Source organism: Hordeum vulgare, chromosome 3H, assembly GCF_904849725.1.
Source record: "Hordeum vulgare subsp. vulgare chromosome 3H, MorexV3_pseudomolecules_assembly, whole genome shotgun sequence".
In the NCBI taxonomy this organism is placed as follows: Eukaryota; Viridiplantae; Streptophyta; class Magnoliopsida; order Poales; family Poaceae; genus Hordeum; species Hordeum vulgare.
In genome coordinates, this window is record NC_058520.1 from 611,494,946 (window position 1) to 611,512,788 (window position 17,843).

At 48.0% G+C, this 17,843-nt stretch overlaps 2 protein-coding genes across 2 annotated transcripts; both read left to right on the forward strand.

Moving 5' to 3' along the window:
* Positions 1-12,234: 12,234 nt before the first annotated feature.
* LOC123441117 lies at positions 12,235-13,551 on the forward strand. The gene is made up of 2 exons (XM_045117632.1): positions 12,235-12,586; positions 12,668-13,551. The coding sequence occupies exons 1-2, from the start codon at positions 12,322-12,324 to the stop codon at positions 13,387-13,389; spliced, it is 987 nt and encodes a 328-aa protein (XP_044973567.1). The 5' UTR covers positions 12,235-12,321; the 3' UTR covers positions 13,390-13,551.
* Positions 13,552-16,332: 2,781 nt separating this feature from the next.
* LOC123441118 lies at positions 16,333-17,549 on the forward strand. Its single transcript, XM_045117633.1, has 2 exons — positions 16,333-16,525; positions 16,686-17,549. Exons 1-2 carry the CDS (start codon positions 16,363-16,365, stop codon positions 17,414-17,416), a joined length of 894 nt encoding a protein of 297 aa, XP_044973568.1. The 5' UTR covers positions 16,333-16,362; the 3' UTR covers positions 17,417-17,549.
* Positions 17,550-17,843: the final 294 nt, after the last annotated feature.

Consider the following 17,843-nt stretch of genomic DNA (forward strand, 5'->3'; position numbering starts at 1 on the left):
CCATTAAAAATAAGGATGTTGCATTAATATTTTACCATGGGAAAAAACCCATTGCGATATGTTAATGCTACGATTTAGGATTCGGTTGCAATACATAGTTTTCTGACTACAAGAAGTATGTAAATTATTGCAATAGTGTGGTGTCTTACAAAAAAATTAATATTTTGCAACAACTTATTACCACACAATGTATCACAGCAATAGTATTCAGCTTTTGCAACGATATAATTCCTTACAAAAACTACCTATTGCAATGACTACATCTTATTGTAACGGTTTTCCCAACTGCAGTATAGTTCCCTCTTTGTAGTTGGTTGAAATGTCCTACCCATGATAAGGATCGCGTTGATTGTATTTATAGGCCGGGGCTTAACTCAAATGCGCATCTAGATGTTTGTTACAAGCATGTTTAAACGAAGGGGGAATAAACAAAGGATAAAAATCAACCAAGGATCATAGCATGTTTACTATGGACACTAGTGGAGAAAGGGGTATTAGAACCGGTTGGTAAGGGCCTTTGGACCCGGATACACATCCGGTGCTATGTATCCGGGACTAAAGGCCCCCCCCCCCTTTAGCACCGGTCTCTTACAAACCGATGCTAAAGGCCTCCACGTGGGCGCCGAAGAGTGCGCGCAGGCGGAGGACCTTTAGAACCGGTTGGTAACACCAACCGGTCCTAATGCTTTTTTTTTCTTTTTTTCCTTTTCTTTTTAGGGTTTCCGATTCCGTATTTCGGTGTTTCCGTGTTCCGTATTTTCAGGGTTTTCGTTTACGTGTTTCCGGTTCCGTATTTCCGTTTACGTCTTTCCGATTCCGTGTTTCCGATTCCGTGTGTCCGTGTTCCGTTTTTTACGAACACGGAATCGGAAACACGTAATCGGAAACACGTATCCGGAAACACCGATTCCGTGTTTGCGGTTAAGTGTTTCCGATTCCGTGTTTGCGGTTAAATGTTGATGCACCAAATAAAAGTACATATATACATGTAACACGAAGTACTGGACCGATTATCATTACATAATTTGAAGTTCGTTTCCTATAGCTGTATACTTGCATAGAGAAGGGAGCTGGCTTTTGGTTCATAGGATGGAAAAATTCTCCGCCTTCATCTATGACTTGCGTGAGGAGAAATCCTGCCAATTCCTCTGCAACTGCCTTGCAACGTTGGATTGGTCTGAGCATCGCCCGCTTTCGTTGCAGCTTTAAAAGAAGTAGATGAAAACAATTAAGTTATGAACAAAACTAAACATAATTGTTGGCAACATAAATAAAGTTGTGAAGATCCGGTTACGTACCTCTAGATTTCTGGAAGTACGGGATTTCTCATTGATAATCCTGTGAATGTACTCGCAAACGTAGTATCCACAATAATCAGTGCTCTGTGGTTGTTGCGGGACGCCCTATATACGAGAACATAATTCAGTCAAATTAATAATAATCAAGAGAATGGTAATGGTATTGAAACCAGGGTACGTAGTACTACTTACTTTGTTAATCTGAAAGTGGAGCTTGTCTGCCCATGTACCGGGTTCTTCCTTGATGAACATTTGCCAAACCCTGACCGACAAAGAAAAATGAATACAAGAGTTAATTATTACTTACTTGATATCAGGAAATGAACGAAAAAGAGGCCGATGAACGAAAAAGGCCGATATATATATACCTTTGAAGCATCTCACGCGCGCTCTTCCATTTGTCAGCGTCCCAGGTTAACGGGTCCCAGACTTCAACCACTCCTTGATCGATTCTAATGATGAACAATATGAAGTGGGACCTGCGCACGTGTACACACGCAGTCATGCATACTCATCAATTACACTTAACATCAGGTAAGCAAAATGGAATGTGTACAAGACAGTAACACTCACTTGAATCCGTAGGGCCAAAGTATTTCTTTTTTGGTACTTTGTCGCTTCAAAAACCTTAGCAAATCATCCGGTGTATCCTTGTTGAACTTTTCTATTGTCTCTTGATGAAACGAATACGGGTCAATGAACCCAAAGTCCCAGATTCCTGCCAGCCTGCATTCACGAATCTTCATTCTGCATAGTAGCGTACAAAAAGAATGTCTCGTGAGTGATAATTATACGGGCAATGAACGCGAGCTTAACTAAATAATTAAATTACACAAATAAATCACTTACAAACAGTAGCAGCTGACGATAGCTTTGTCGAGGGCACGTTGATTGTACATCTGGAAAAAATCATCGAACCCAACTTCTACACCGTACTCTCCGAAGTAGTGTTGATCCTGAACTGCCGCCATGATACAGTCTCTCTTTTGCCTTGCGGCCTCCAAGTACCAACCATGTAAATTCCATAGTTGGGTTGTTAGAGCACTAGGATTTTCGACCAGAGGGTGCTCGGGCTTATATTTATATACCACATCAGCAATAGCGTAACCTACGTCGCCCATGCGTGGACCGGACACTGAAGCCTGGTCAGATAACACCTTGAGCGGGGCAATTGACTGTGCTTCTTGTTGTCCGAGCTGGGGAACTTGTTTCCCGCATTTCGTCTGCTCCGCCTGCTTCATCTGCTCCGCCTGCTTCATCTGTGCGGTGTGCATCTTTTCAATGACCGTTCATAGTCTGAAAGGGGCGGCGGTGGCGGCGGTTCAGGATAATATAAGTTGTCGATGGTGCGCTCAATTTTCCACTTTGCTACATTCTTCAGAGTTTCCTTCCAGATGTCTGGAGGGGGCTTCAGGGGAAACCGTGCGAACCATGCTTTGTTTTTGGCTTTCATGGCCTCGTCTAGTTCCTCCGGAGTCATCAGGCCTGGTAACTTCGGGGGAGTCTTGACTTTATTGGGTTTCCTTTCTCTCTTCTTGGGAGGAGTCCCGTTTCTTCTGAACTGCAGCTTCCGCTTTGCCGTACCCGTAGTGGGCGCATCCGTCGGCTCACTGGAGTGCACGGGCAATGGACTCTCGGCCTCGGGCTCCCTATCTTCGTTGTGGGGTGGACTTGGAGGTGCGTTGGGGGGTGGACTTGGAGGTGCGTTGGGGGGTGGACCTGGAGGTCGTGCATTCTCTGTACGAAAGTGAAAAAACTATTAAAAATAGGCTTACATGTGGTGCAACATTCAGTAATTGTTGGAGGTGGTGCATTTGTACCTGGAGGAGTCGGTGGCCTTGGCGCCGCGTTAGGAAACACGATGTGTTTCTTCTTCCACAAGATGATACCAAGCTCCATTTCTCCCAGTGTCTTCTCGCCTTCACCTCCAGGAATATCAAGCTCAATTGACTGGCATCCCGGCGTAATTGTTGACAACCCGACACGAGCATGGGATGCTGGAATCTGACCACCATGGTAGGTTGCTCCAGGTTGATTCGGTAAAGCATAGCCTGACGCCACCATGAAGGATATGTTCCCCATTGGCATATGTATCTCACAGTTTGTCTTCTCCGTGACATCATCCACGGGGTAGTGAGGCGCCGACGGTTCGACTGCAGGACCGTCTTCTAGCTGCAGCTGCGTGGAACCCACGCTGCTTCTATGCTGAGATGGGACGGCATCTGCTACAGGATCGTCTTCTAATTGCTGCTGATCAGCGTCAGGTGCAGGATCTTCTTCCTCCTCTTCAGTGTCAGGTACAGGGTGTCCCCCTTTCTTCAAGAGAAACGCCACCTTTTCTTCTAATGTCGATATCCGTTCCAGCGCCTTCCTCTTGCTTCTACCACGGCTTCTGTAAGTGCAAAGGTCCGTCGGAAACCCTTGGTTCCACGGGGTAGTGGCTCCAAAGCCTCGTGTTCGTCCCCACTTTTCAGGGTTCCCGAGTGCCTTCGTCAACTCGTCGTTCTCTCTATCGGGAACAAAAGTTCCTTTTCGAACAGCTTCTATTGCCTTCTCTAGATCTGATACGACTTGTGTTATTTTTTCCGACCATGGTCCCTCCGCAACAATCATCCCAGTCTCGGCGTCCAACGTTGCCCCATGCGCGAACAACCAGAACTTGGACCTATCGGGCCAGTCATGTGTCTGTGGAATGATATTTCTTTTCAGAAGCGCATCTTCATAGCGTCGCCACCTAGGCAGGGCAGTCATGTAGCCACCTGACCCCAAAATATTGTGATATTTCTTCTTCTTCGCATTCTCCGTATTTGTGGCTGATCGGGATGTAAAGACACCCGATTTCTTGTACGCCTTAAAATCAGGCCAAGCGTCTCTTATCTTCACTAGGTGCCCACTGAAAACTGGATCTTCGTCCTTATATTTCTTCCACAAGTCTTTCTTCCACCTCTGGAATTGTGTGGCCATCTTCTTCAAAGCCCACTCCTCGACTTTCTTCTTCTTATCTTCCACTACGCTGAAATTTAGCCAGACCGTGTCGCAAAGCACTCTTTTCAATCTGTCATCGACATAAGTAGCTCCAACGTTGGCGCCAGTCTTCGGCTTATTCCATTCTATTAAGTTGATCGGGACCAGGTCTCTTACAACAACTCCGCACTGATTTACAAATTTGCGATAAGTTTCTGGGGGTTCCAGTGGTTTGCCATCAGCAGCAACTTTATCGATCGAGTACCTTGCAGTATCTTTCAACCTTGCGGTTGGGCCTCGTTTCGACTTTGTTTCAGCAGCTTTTCAAATCCCTTGTCAGATATTCCATTCTCTGCCTTCCATTGCAGCAATTCCAGGGTGGTGCCCAGCTTTTTCTGACCATCTTCGCAATTTGGGTACAACAATTTTTTGTGATCTTCTAACATGCGCTCCAACTTCAACCTCTCGTTTTCACTTCCGCAGTTTATCTGTTCTTCACGAATGACCTGACGAAGATCATCATCAGATTCATCAACAATGCCCTCAAGTTCAGGCTCGTCTTCCCCCATTTCAGTATCACCGTGTTCACCGAACATAGGATAGTTATCATTATCCTCTTCTTCTTCATTGTCTTCCATTACAACCCCTCTTTCTCCGTGCTTGGTCCAACAAAAATAACTAGGCATGAAGCCTTCTTGCAACAGGTGGGTGTGTATGGTTCTTGAGTTAGGGAAATTCCTCTTATTCTGGCATTTTTTACATGGACAAAAAATAAATCCATTCTGCCTGTTTTTCTCAGCCACATTGAGAAAACTATGCATGCCATTAAGGAATTCGGGACGACGTCGATCACTGTACATCCATTGCCGGTTCATCTGCATTATATAAATTTATCAAAAACCATTATGCTAAATCATCATGACTAAATTAATTAATTAATACAAAAAGTTCATCACACGTTAAAACCAAAGTAGCGTAGTGACCATACATATATAGTTCTCATAAAAACACACACTGAAACCAACCATAAAAACTCTCTCTAATTAATGCATTTAAAAACAACAACAAATGCGATCAAAATCGCAACAAAGGTAACAATTGACCCGACGGCATAATGATACCAAGCCTCTTTACTAATTGCATATTTTCTAATCTTTCTAATCTTCAGAAGCATTGCGTCCATCTCACTCTTGTGACCATCGACGACACCGGCAAGAACCTTTTCCAAGGTCATCTTCTCTCTTTCAGTTTTTTCCAACCTTTCTTCAGTTTTTTTCAATCTTTCTTTCAGGCCAACATTTTCTTGTTCAACTAAGTGTAACTTCTCAACAATAGGGTCGATTGGCATTTCCGGTTCCACTACCTCCTAGATAAAAATATCTATGTCAAGTTGGTCGGCGTAATTATTGTCATATAATCAGGAAATGAAAATATGTAGTTATAAAAGATAATATACCACATCCGAATCATAGACTGGACGAGGGCCAACGGGGACGGATATCAAAACCATGGCGCTATACATATAAAAAAAATCTTACACAATAAGAAAATTATATACAAGTAAATATTTAAATCATACAAATCAAAATTTGTTTTGGTAAATAAAAACAATAGGCTCACCAAGGTTGTGTCGGTGACGGGGCGATCGACGGCAGTGAGGAAGGGGACAAGGCGCGCGACACTAAAAAAAACACAAATCATAATTAAATTTGAGCTCAAATTGCATATGTATACATAACAAATGATGAACTCTCTCTAGCTTAGGCATTTCATCAAACACCTAGCTAGCACAACAAAAATGAAATGAGCAAGAAAACGAGCAAAACTTGCAATGCCGGAAGAGGGAATGTTGATGCTAACCGTATGACCGATGGGTGCCAACAATCTTGACAAATGGTGGAGAAAAATGGGGATGGATTAGAGCTCCCAAGAGGAAGGAGAGAGCAAAAATGGAGTTGAGCTCGAGCTAGAAAAAATGGAGTTGAGCTCGGGGTGGAATATAGGGGTGCTCGGGGAGGAAGGAGAGGAGGGCTTTAGGACCGGTTTGTGTTAAAAACCGGTGCTAAAGGGTCTGACAGCGGGGCCCCGCAGTTGCTGCAAAAATGAGAAAACCTTTAGCACCGGTTTGTGATACAAACCGGTTCTAAAGGGTCTGTCCACTGGGCCCCCCTCCCTGCAGCAAACGGTCCAAAAACCTTTAGGATCGGTTTGTGTTACAAACCGGTCCTAAAGGCCTTGCGGCCATTTTCTGCAGGGAGGGGGCCCAGCGGACAGACCCTTTAGAACCGGTTTATATCCAATCCGGGTCCAATGTGGTTGGCTCAATGCCCTGTTTTCTACTAGTGGGATTGAGGGTTCAAATTATTCATTATCTTTCCTTAGTCCCCCTTATTTATATGAATATGTGATATGTATTCATTGTTCACCATTGTTCACCATTGGGTAATAAAATTATGCTTTCGGATTAACGTTAGTGTAAGGATTTCGTGGGGGAGTGGGGGTTAAAAACATGATATTCACTAAGAATGTCTTTTTCCCACTACTCTTAATATGTAGTATTATGTTTTGTACATCGGATCTTCTATTCTTGTAGAGACTGGTGTACATGATTTTTCATTCAATTTATCAACACTTTTTTTTTGAGCAACCACATGTTTCATTAATCGAAAAACAAGTTACAATAAGCAGTACACGTAAAAATTAAAAGACAAACCGGGATAAAATGATTATCCTGAATTTGCAGATAAAAACCTAAAAGATTGAGAAATACAAAACGATCCCTAGGGTTTCCTACAACCACCGTAGCGAACGGCCGCCGCCCAACTCCAGCGCCGCCGAGGTGAACGCCGGAAGGGACGCCGAGCCTCCACCATCCCAAGGCCCGAGAAAGCACCATCGCCAACGAGGCTTTGTGAGTCGATGAACAGGCCTGCTGCACGCAGCAAGGCACATGTCGTTGTGGCACGTCGACCGGGGAACGTCCCCGTGCTGTCTTGGACCAAGATTTGTCGCCTCCCATCAAAGTTGGAGAGGAACGGAAGATCCACCATCTTCGGACCGACATCCTCGCTCCAGAAGAACCACCTCGCCCCGGCCGCCAGCGCCGTCGCGAATAACCACGAACGCCAGCGACAGACCGAGAAACTGATCTCGCCAGATCTGAAGAACGGCGAGAAGACCAAGCTGCCGATCTGAAGGACCGAGCAGCACACGTTGCCATCAACTTCAAGACGCCGCCGTGAAGGTCGCCGCCAGTGTGGGAATAGAGTTGAGGCAGATTTATTCGCCGGACGCCGCTCCCACCACCCTAACGGCGTCCCAAGGAAACACTAAGCCAACCCTAACTACAAGCCGGCATCGCAGCGCCGTGGTCCCCACCTCCTCACGTCGCCGGAGTGGGCAACGGAGGAGGCAGGGACCGGTGGTGGCCGGTGTCGCTGGGGCAGTTGGATCGCCGCCTGGCGATCGCCTTTTCTGTAGAGAGAGCGGTTCGCTGCAGCGGTTGGCACTGAAGGCCCAATTTATCAACACTTGTGTGTGTGTGTGTTCTACGAATTTTGTATGATGGGGTCATGTGTTGATGGAACCACAGAGCTTAGGCCATCTACAATGTAAAATATTTACAGGTGCTTAGAAAAAACAATTTATTGTTGGTTAGCTGTGGTGCTTATTAGTAGGATACATGTGATTAATTACGGATTGTACAAACTGGCATTATTTGGTTTGAGATCAATGGTGGAGGAGGGGTCCACTCGTTCGAATTCACAGGGGTAATTAGTGTGAGGGAAGTCGTAAGACATCTCTAATGCCCAAATGTCTAGGATTATCGATAAAAATATGTACAAGTACTTTGAAAACTACTTTATTTTTATCTCGCAAATAAAAAACTAGTTTATTTTCATAGCACTATATACACACTTTGCGTTGTAGATGACCTGGACGCTAGAATTCATCTCATCTCCATCCACATTATTTTGATTGAGCCCGCCTATTGGCCTAGGCGGGAGGGCCACCCGCGACCACCTCGGGCCCAGAGTTGGGAGGGTCCCATGATCCCACCAATTGGTCTATGTAAATTATATCTAAACTTCAATGAAATTCACCCAGTTTGAACAACTTTTGTTTGATTTATCTGTATTAATTGTTGTTGAAATGTATGCATGTAGCGTTGCATGGTGGCGTTCCGCATCCCTGTCCGCGGACTGGTTCTCTGTGTCCATGAACGGATGCGGGACGAATTTTACAAGTCGCCCGTGGAGATGCCCTCACACGCTATATCAAAAAAGAGAAGCATAGTAGCCACGGCCGCCAGCCCGTGTCGTCGCGCCGCCGCGCCCCATGGTCATGCCTCGCCGCTAGGTGTAGGCAAAAAAACCGAGAACCGAAGACCGGACCCGAAAAATTCAAAACCAAAGCAGAAAAAAAACGAGGACCGAAGCTTCGGTCGTTTGATCGGTCAGCAAACGCGAGAAACCGAAATTGCTTTGGTGATCTCGGTCAGCGGCCTAGGTGTGCCTAATTAACCAAATATATACCTAATAATAAAGCGGCTATTGTTTTCCTCGGAAAACCCATCGCGGTATTTTTATATAAAAAAACTATAATTTTTGTTATTCAACCCGCGCACCATCATTTATCTGCAACGCAAAAGAAAAAAACGATTCGCTGGAAAAATTATACCCGTACACATCGCCTCCTCCCGTCGACCATGGGTCACCCTGGCCTGAGCCCAGGCCGCCGCCACACCACTCGCCGCCGTGGCCGACCTCAACCGCCACCGCTGCCGATCTCAACCCACCCGCCTCCGCGGTCGTACCTCCCCCCGCTCATTGCCCCCGTTGCGGCGCTCGAGCGCATCGCGTCGACCCTGGTCCACCCTGACCTATGCCCAGGCCACTGCCACACCACTCACCGCCGCGGCCGACCTCAACCACCACTGTTGTCGATCTCAACCCACCCGCCTCCGCGGCCGTACCTCTGCCCGCTTGCTGCCCCTATTTCGGCGCTCGAGCACAACTTCTTGATCAAATCAACGCGACAACTACATTGACTGGGGATGATGTGTCTGCTCGATGCAGAACGGCGGCGGCGCGCGGATAAGGCGCGACGGAGCGAAGTACTTGCAGGTGGAGGCGGGCCTCCATGGCTCACACGGGGAACTCCCAGGTTATGACGCAGCAACGGCGACTCCTTATGGCCAGATAGAGGCGCCTAACCCTTGCTCCCCTCATCGTATCCCCTCCTCCGGCAGGAACTCATCATCTGGTGAGATCCCTCCCCATGCCTCCAACCGTGTGCCAAGCACCGGCAAGAAATTTTGTTTTGTGGGGATTTGTTTGCTGATGAATGAATGTATTGAATGTAAGATTCTATTGTTGTAGAGAGAGAGAATGGACACCACCTTCAGTTTGTCATCTGATCCCACATTCTCTACCCCATGAATGAAATAAGATAACAGTCCATTGATCAATTCACGTAGCCTCTTTGTTTTGCTTTGCTTGTCCGACTTAATTTCTCATCACGGTGAAATTAACAATGGACGGGTTGATTTCTCAACAAAATAGGATAGGACTGACTACATTAGTTAGTTAGTTTATTATTTTAATAAATCAGAATGATTATAAAAAAAATTAAAAACGTGTGGTATTTTTTCTCAAGTTGCAACGCACGGGCCCTTTTGCTAGTATTATATAAATACACCAGCAAAACAATCCTAAATTTGGAAAAGATAAGCCCAATAATCCATCTACATAAAAAAATAGCCTACACTACACGGAGCTTTTTCATCCATTTTCTCTACCCACGCACGCAGCCCGTGCGCAGCCGCACAGCTTATCCTAATGCGCTCCATACTTGAGGCACATCATGCAGCGCCGCCGTCTTCATTTGCGGATTTGCCCACCTCCTGCAGCGGCTGGCCAGCACCAACTATGAGGCAGGACAGGGCGGTCACCCGTACGGTGTGGCCTTTCGGTATAGGGTTTATGTTTTTTTGTAGTTTTTGTTTTGTTAAACGGTCAAAATATTGATCTTTTATGTAAATTATATCTGAACTTTAATGAAATCCGTTCGGTTTGAACATTTTTTGTCTGATTTCTCTGTATTGTTGTTGAAATGTATGCATGTAGCGTTGGATGACGGCCTCCCGCATCTGTATCCGCTGACTGGTTCTTCTTGTCCACGGAGGGATGTTGTAGGAAATTTAGCTCTTGGAGATGCCCTTACACGCTACATCATCAAAATATAAATTTGTAGAGTAATCTTATTACATATTTACAGTTGGTGCTTTCTCCTCTTGTGGTGCTTCCGTGCTACATCAATTTATAAAATGTGTAGACGTAATCTAATTACCTACGTACGCGCTCCATGAAATGCGCCTGAAAACAATTACAACGGTGTTCAACCGACAAAAGGAAACATAGCTCCTCCGCCTCCCGGGTCGCTCGCGCGAGCGTCTCCGGAAGCCCCAACCCTAGATCAAGCGGGCGGCCAATCTCCTCCCTCCCTCGGCCGTTGCCGCCGTCGGTGCCGGCGGTGGTGGCCACGCCCGTCTGCCAAAGGCGGGGGCGAGGGCGGCGCGCCCCGACGGCTCCCCTTCGCGCGGTGGGGGGTTGTCCCATGGAGGGCGCAGGTGGCGGTGCGGGCAGCGGCGCGTCGTCGCGGGCGCACCTCTGGGCCGTGTGGTGAGCGGCGGAACTCTCCTGGTGGCCGGCGTGCCTCGTGTGGCCAGTCGTGGGACAACCCTCGTGTGGTCAGCCGTCGCCTGGCTGCTGTGGCGGCCGGCGGCGCCAGATCTGGCCACTGTCCTCCGGCCCTGGTCTGTGGGCCTCTCTCTTGCGGATTCTTGGCAGTGCCGGCATGGTTGCCGGGGCCCTACCTGCAGGTGAAGCTAGTGGAGGAGATTCGGATTGGGGGAAACCCCTTGGTTGGCCCAGGCCGGCCGCGCTGACGACGATGCTCAAGGGCGCCGTTTTTCTTTTTGGAGACGTCGGTATACATCTGCTCCTCTGCTCCCCTTCCTTGCCTCTCGGGTGAAAACCCTAACTCCGGTGGGCGGCGGCAGCGTCCTTGACGTCGTGACCTTCCTGAAAGCGTCGCCTTGAGGGCTGAGTGGTGGTGGGCACTGTGTGGGTCCTGAACGGTTGCTGGTGGTGGGCACAGCTTCGGGGGAAACCCTAGGATCTGGTCTTTTAGATCGGACGATGGCGGTACTGCGGTGCCGTTTCTCTGTTGAGAGCATCGTTTGTGGAGCAGTGCTGGCAGACTGAGGCAGGAGGTGGAGCGGCTTCGTCTTGCACGAAATTTCGGTGGAGCTGTCAAGTCATGTCTGACCGACAGGTGCTACGTTGAGTCATGCCTGGTTGACAGGTGCTACGCACGACAGATCTCCCGGAGTCTTCGCATCTAGACGGATGAGCGCAGGGCGGTGGCGCCGTTGTGGCGTCGACGGATGTTTGGACTGGCAAGGATGATGCGGATCTCTTTCCTGAAGATGGATCAGTTGTTCGATGATGATGGCGGCTTGTAAAACGTGTGTGTGAGATGTGCGTTTTAGGTATGCTACACCGGCTGTTGTCCCCGATACATTATGTGGATGGATTGACGACAACACCGGTCTTAGATATATGAAGTGAGAGCACTCCACATTATCAAATTTGTAGGAGTGAGTGGTGGCTTTGGGGTGGATTGATGTATACTCTTGTTGGACCTTTGTGGAATAATTAATAAAGATGGCTACATCCATCAATTGATGCATAGGTCGGGGGTTTAACCTCCTTAAAAAAAAAAAAAAAAAGAGTACGCGCTCCATCGATCCGGATGGCTGCGATGCTACGCGATGCCAGTCGCTTTACGTACGTCCCACCCAGGGTCAATCTTCCACACAGATGCTGTCCGTCACATGCATTGATGCATGCAACACTTGAGCATCTTCCCCTCCTATAAATCCCCATGCAATACAGCCATTCACCTCATCAAAGTCACGGCTAGTTACCCACTAGCCACACTTACTAAACACAGATCAGCTAAGCTAGCTTAGCGCGTACAGGAAGGTATAGCAATGGCCAGGGCTTTCCCTATGGGTGTGGTGGCCGTGGCGGCCGTGCTGGTGCTGCTGTGCGCCGCCGTGTCCTCCGCCGCCGCGCAGCCTCGTCCCCCTCTGCCAAAGAACTCCCACATGATCACCCCGGGGCGGTTCGGGAAGAGGAACCAGGTGCTCTCCTGCGACGACACCAAGGACGGGAACGCACCCTGCGTCGCCACCTGCGACAGGCGCTGCCCCAACGAGTGCATCGTCATGTGCCCAGGCTGCAAGACATACTGCCGTAAGCACACTGATTTGCATATCTACATTAGTTAGTTATTAGTTTGGGTGATTCAGTTTATTATTTAACTTTGGGTACAAGTGTGCGACTTTTACCCTGGTGTGTCGTGCGGGGATCCGCGCTTCACCGGCGCCGACGGCAACAACTTCTACTTCCACGGCAAGAAGGACCAGGACTTCTGTGTTGTTTCTGATGCTGATCTCCACATCAACGCTCACTTCATCGGCAAGCGCAACCCCACTATGAGCCGCGACTTCACCTGGATCCAAGCTCTGGGCATCCGCTTCGCTGATCACCGACTCTACATCGGCGCCCAGAAGACCACTAAGTGGAACAACGACGTCGACCGCCTCGACTTGGCCTTCGACGGAGAATCGATCAACGTCGCTGCTGGCGTCGGTGCTAAGTGGCAGTCCACCAGCGATCCTGCCCTGACCGTCACAAGGACCACCGTGACAAACGGCGTGAGGGTCCAGCTTAAGGGTGTGTTCGACATCATGGCTAAGGTGGTGCCTATAACAGAGGAGGACTCCCGCACCCACAACTATGGCGTGACAGAGGACGACAGCCTCGCACATCTGGACATCGGCTTCAAGTTCGACGACCTCACCGACGATGTTCACGGTGTCCTCGGTCAGACCTATCGCTCTGACTATGTCAACAAGCTCAGTGTCAGCGCCAACATGCCTGTGATGGGTGGCGTATCCAGCTACATCTCCTCCGACATCTTCGCCATCGACTGCAAGGTGGCTAGGTTCGGCCGTAGTGCTGGCATCTCCATGGTCACCACCGTGGTCAACTGAACTATTTCTCAAGACAACACCACTCTGATGTAATCGGCCTACCAATGATGGATATAGGCCAAGAAATAAAATAATATATGACTGTAATGTGTAACATTGTTTTTTGTGCAAGAAATGCAACAACTTTACAATGAAAAGTGAATTAAACTTTCAGGATGCAAATTGTAATAGTGCTTTCCTATTAAACTTTCAAGAATGCAGAATCTCTCCATCGAATCTTCTATTTAGAAATAGCTACATCCTACTAGCTATTTTTTCAATGCTGCTGAATCTCTCCGTAGAGCGTTACATGTGTCAGGGGAATATTTAGGGTTGTTTGCTGCTCAATGAACTTGTTCTAATTGTATTGATTTTATTTTTGCAAGAAGAATTTTAATTAATTTGTGTAACAGTAAATGTGAAGTCCATTGTTTCTAGTGACTCCGTGAATGTGGTGATGAACATACATATTACTTTGGTGATAACTCCTCTCTCTCTCCCTCTCTCTCTCTCTCTCCCTCCCTCCCTTTCTCTCTATCTCTCTATCTATCTATCTATCTTAAACTTCAAGATGTATTTGAAAACAGGGAATTTACAAAAATTTAATTACATGTGAAGTCATAGGAAGACTGGCTATGGGCCATGGTTCCATCAACAATGGGCCAGAGATTCTTGTTGTGCCTCAGTTTAGCTCCCGTTCTGGCCCAGTGGATGCACGTCAGGCCCATGTATGTTGTGACGATGGAAAAGAATGACTAATAATATCTCACCTGTACACTGGGCCCAATTCGCGTACAAAATGATAGTGTGTTCTTGTGTTGTACATTTGATGCAAAGTCAACAGCACATGTGTGTCCGCGCCAAAGCTTTTTAACAAGCATTTGCCTTGGAACCCCTCCTCTTCCCCATCTCAGGCCTCATCGCTGGCAAGAGGAGTTGGGACCCATTCGTCTCGTTTTCGTTTCCTTATGCTTTTGTTTCCCTAGCAACATAGACTATGTCGGCCCTCTCTATCTCGATGACGTGTTCGAAAAATGTCTCTATAGTCCCACCCTATCTTGATGATGTATGATCCGGCGTCGATGAAGGGACTATGAGAATTGTTGTGTCTTTTAAGGAAAGCTATTAGCTGATTATTTGTGCGGCAACTATGAAAATCTTCTTCCGGTTGTTCTGCTACATGGTCTGGTTTCTCCAACCCCCTGAAAGGGTGGCAATGGATTGCAATCCGATACTACATGAAGTGATAATCCAATCGATGCCGCTTCAGCGGTTTCTAGATCTCGTCTCAAGGGGTGAGTGGCTATTGTCGTCTTCCAAGCCTGGAAGGACGACGACGGCATTTGTAGGTGTCTCTTTTCTTTACTACTATTTAAGTGCAACTTTAGGCAGACAATCGAGTGAAGGGCGCACAAGGCTAGTATGATTTTCAATGTAATTTTACTGGTAGTTCCGTGTCCAGCAATCTGTCACTATAATGTCTATCTATAGTTTTTCTCTATATTATCAGATGTAAGATATTATCTCTCGGGTATCTTTTGGTAAAGAAAATAGCGCAAGCAGGTTGTTTAAAATAAGGTGGTTTGAATGGGATTTGACCAAGGATCCCGTCATTGCAGGCCGTTGACGGAGGTCACAATTTGCGCGGGCCGGCACGTTGAGTTGACTTCATTACAAAGAGAGTACTACTATGTGCTACTCCCTCCATTCCTAAATATAAGTCTTTCTAGTCATTCTACTAGAAGACTACATACGGATGTATATAGACATACTTTAGAGTATAGATTCATTTATTTTGCTTCGTACGTAGTCATCTAATGAAATATCTTAAAAGACTTATATTTAGGAACGGAGGGAGTAGATGCAAGTTGGGCCCGGGTCTTCAAGCCCGGCCGGAGAGAGCGGGAGCAACAAGCTGGCTAGCACAGCATGCAAAGCAGAGCTTTGCTACACATACAGGAGGGTTACGGGATGAGGGGATTGGTCGATAGCAGAGGCATGGGCCAACCACCGTTGAAATCGGGGGGGGGGGGGGCATGTTTAAAAAATTTGAAAGGAACCTGTAGAACCTCTGTAAAAGCATGTATGTCTAGCATTTTTGTGCAAAGCGTACGTCACTAGGTCGACGAACAATGCTACACGTACAGGAGTTTTACACGAGTTTTACGGGCTGAGCTAAGGTGAAATGTATTGATTGGTGATTAAGATAAAGCAGGCCCCATCCCAAGAATCAGGGGAGGAGATTAGTGAGGAGAAAAACCAGTCCGTAAAACTCTCGTAAAAAGTTCCCGTACTTGTAGCATTTTTGCTAGGTCGACCGTAACGTAACGTAACTCAGCCGCGCTAGCAAGCAACGTACTCCTACGTAATTTGTTAAAAAAAAATTGCGGGTGACGTAATTTGTTAATTTCTCGATGCATGCATGTAGCTGGAAAGCAGCAGAGCCTTAGGAAGAAGACGAAAGCTAGTATGGCCGTACACGTGACGTGAGGCGAGAGATTGTAGCCAGCCGGTCAACGCCTGCATGGCTAGCTAGGTACGTACGCATGGTAACATGCAGAAAAGAGAGTCAACCAATGGTAACGTGCATGTGTGTACATGTCATTTCGCAGGAAACTAATTAACGTAGCTATGTTGTCGGTCACCACCTTTGTGTAAAGAAACTACGCCACTTCACCTCCACTTCACTTCCGAGTTCCGACTAGCCATCCCGGCCCCAAGTCGCGCCCTTCCATCTCCCATAAGACTCCCTCCGCACCTCCACCCATTGTACACAAATCCCACCCACACCCACACACGTCGTCCATCATCCACCCACCCATAGAAACATCGAGCATACATCTAGCTAGCTAGCTCTCGTCGGCGGCGACGATGGCGGCGGGGCGGCAGGCAGCCTGGTGCCTGGTGGTCGTCGCTCTGGCGGTGGCGCTGGCGGCGGCGGCGGCGCAGCCCGTGCAGCCGAGGGTGGGCGGGCCGGGGAAGAAAGGCGCCAAGATGCCGCCGGGCAAGTTCGAGACGGTGACGTTCGCCAAGAACAACAAGCGCAAGTACGAGGTGGCCTGCACCGACAACCGCGGCCCTCCCTGCGTCGTCTCATGCCCCAAGACCTGCCCCAACAAGTGCCTCGCCTTCTGCGCCTACTGCATGACCTTCTGCAGTAAGCACTCCTACGCCCTTTCTTTCTTTTCGGTTCCAATTTCAAATCGTTCCCAACTCTTCATTTCTGTATATATCATCCAACCCACGTCTATAGAAAGAAAGAAGAGCATGCTAGTATTGTCTAATTAACGAAACTAAGGTGTATATATCATATGCAGTGTGCGACATGTTCCCGGGCACGTCGTGCGGGGACCCGCGCTTCACCGGCGGCGACGGCAACACCTTCTACTTCCACGGCAAGAAGGATCAGGACTTCTGCATCGTGTCCGACAAGGACCTCCACATCAACGCGCACTTCATCGGCAACCACAACCCCGATATGAAGCGCGACTTCACGTGGGTGCAGGCCCTCGGTGTCACCTTCGCCCACGGCGGCGCCGACCACCGCCTCTACGTAGGTGCCAAGAAGGTCGTCGAGTGGGACGAGGAGGAGGACCACGTCCAGATCGCCCTCGACGGGGTGCCCGTGGAGGTGGAGGCCGGCAAGAACGCCCAATGGGTCTCCAGGGCCATGCCGGGGCTCTCCGTCACTCGCACCGACACGGTAAACACCATCGTCGTGGAGCTCGACGGCGCGTTCAGCATCTCGGCCAATGCCGTGCCCATCACCGACGAGGACTCCCGGATCCACAACTACGGGAAGACCGAGAAGGACAGCCTCGTGCACCTCGACCTCGGGTTCAAGTTCCACGCCCTTACTAACGGTGTAGACGGTGTGCTCGGCCAGACCTACAGCTCCGACTACATTAGCAAGGTCAATGTCACGGCCAAGATGCCTATCATGGGCGGCGCGCCTAAGTACCACTCGGCCAGCCTCTTCTCTACCGACTGCGCTGTCGCCAGGTTCCACCGCAAGGATGTCACCGTCGTCGAGACGTTCGCCTCATAAACCATTGGTTCATGGACCTACACAAGAAATAAAAGAAAATACATATAGGGAGAGCAATTATCCCGATCATGTTGTTGTAGAGTATATATGCTTGATTCTCACGAAATTAAAGATGAAATAATTTTCAAGTCAATAATTGAAGCAATTGCACCCTATGTTGGTACTTGGATGATGTCATTCAAGAAACCGCTCATCTCGCATGTCCACGCACCTTGGCCCTGCTTGATAGGGGCTGAGACCTCCTGGTTGACGCTGTTAGCGTCAAGTAGACGAGGCTTCGCCCAATTATGATGACTGCCACTTAAAACATTTTTTTATCTTTTGTTTTTTTGTCAGTTTTCTTGTTGATTTTTCGAAACAGGGTGTTGTTCTTTTCCAAAAAAAAAAATCAAATTTTGCCTTTTTTAAAGAGCTAAATAGTTAAAAC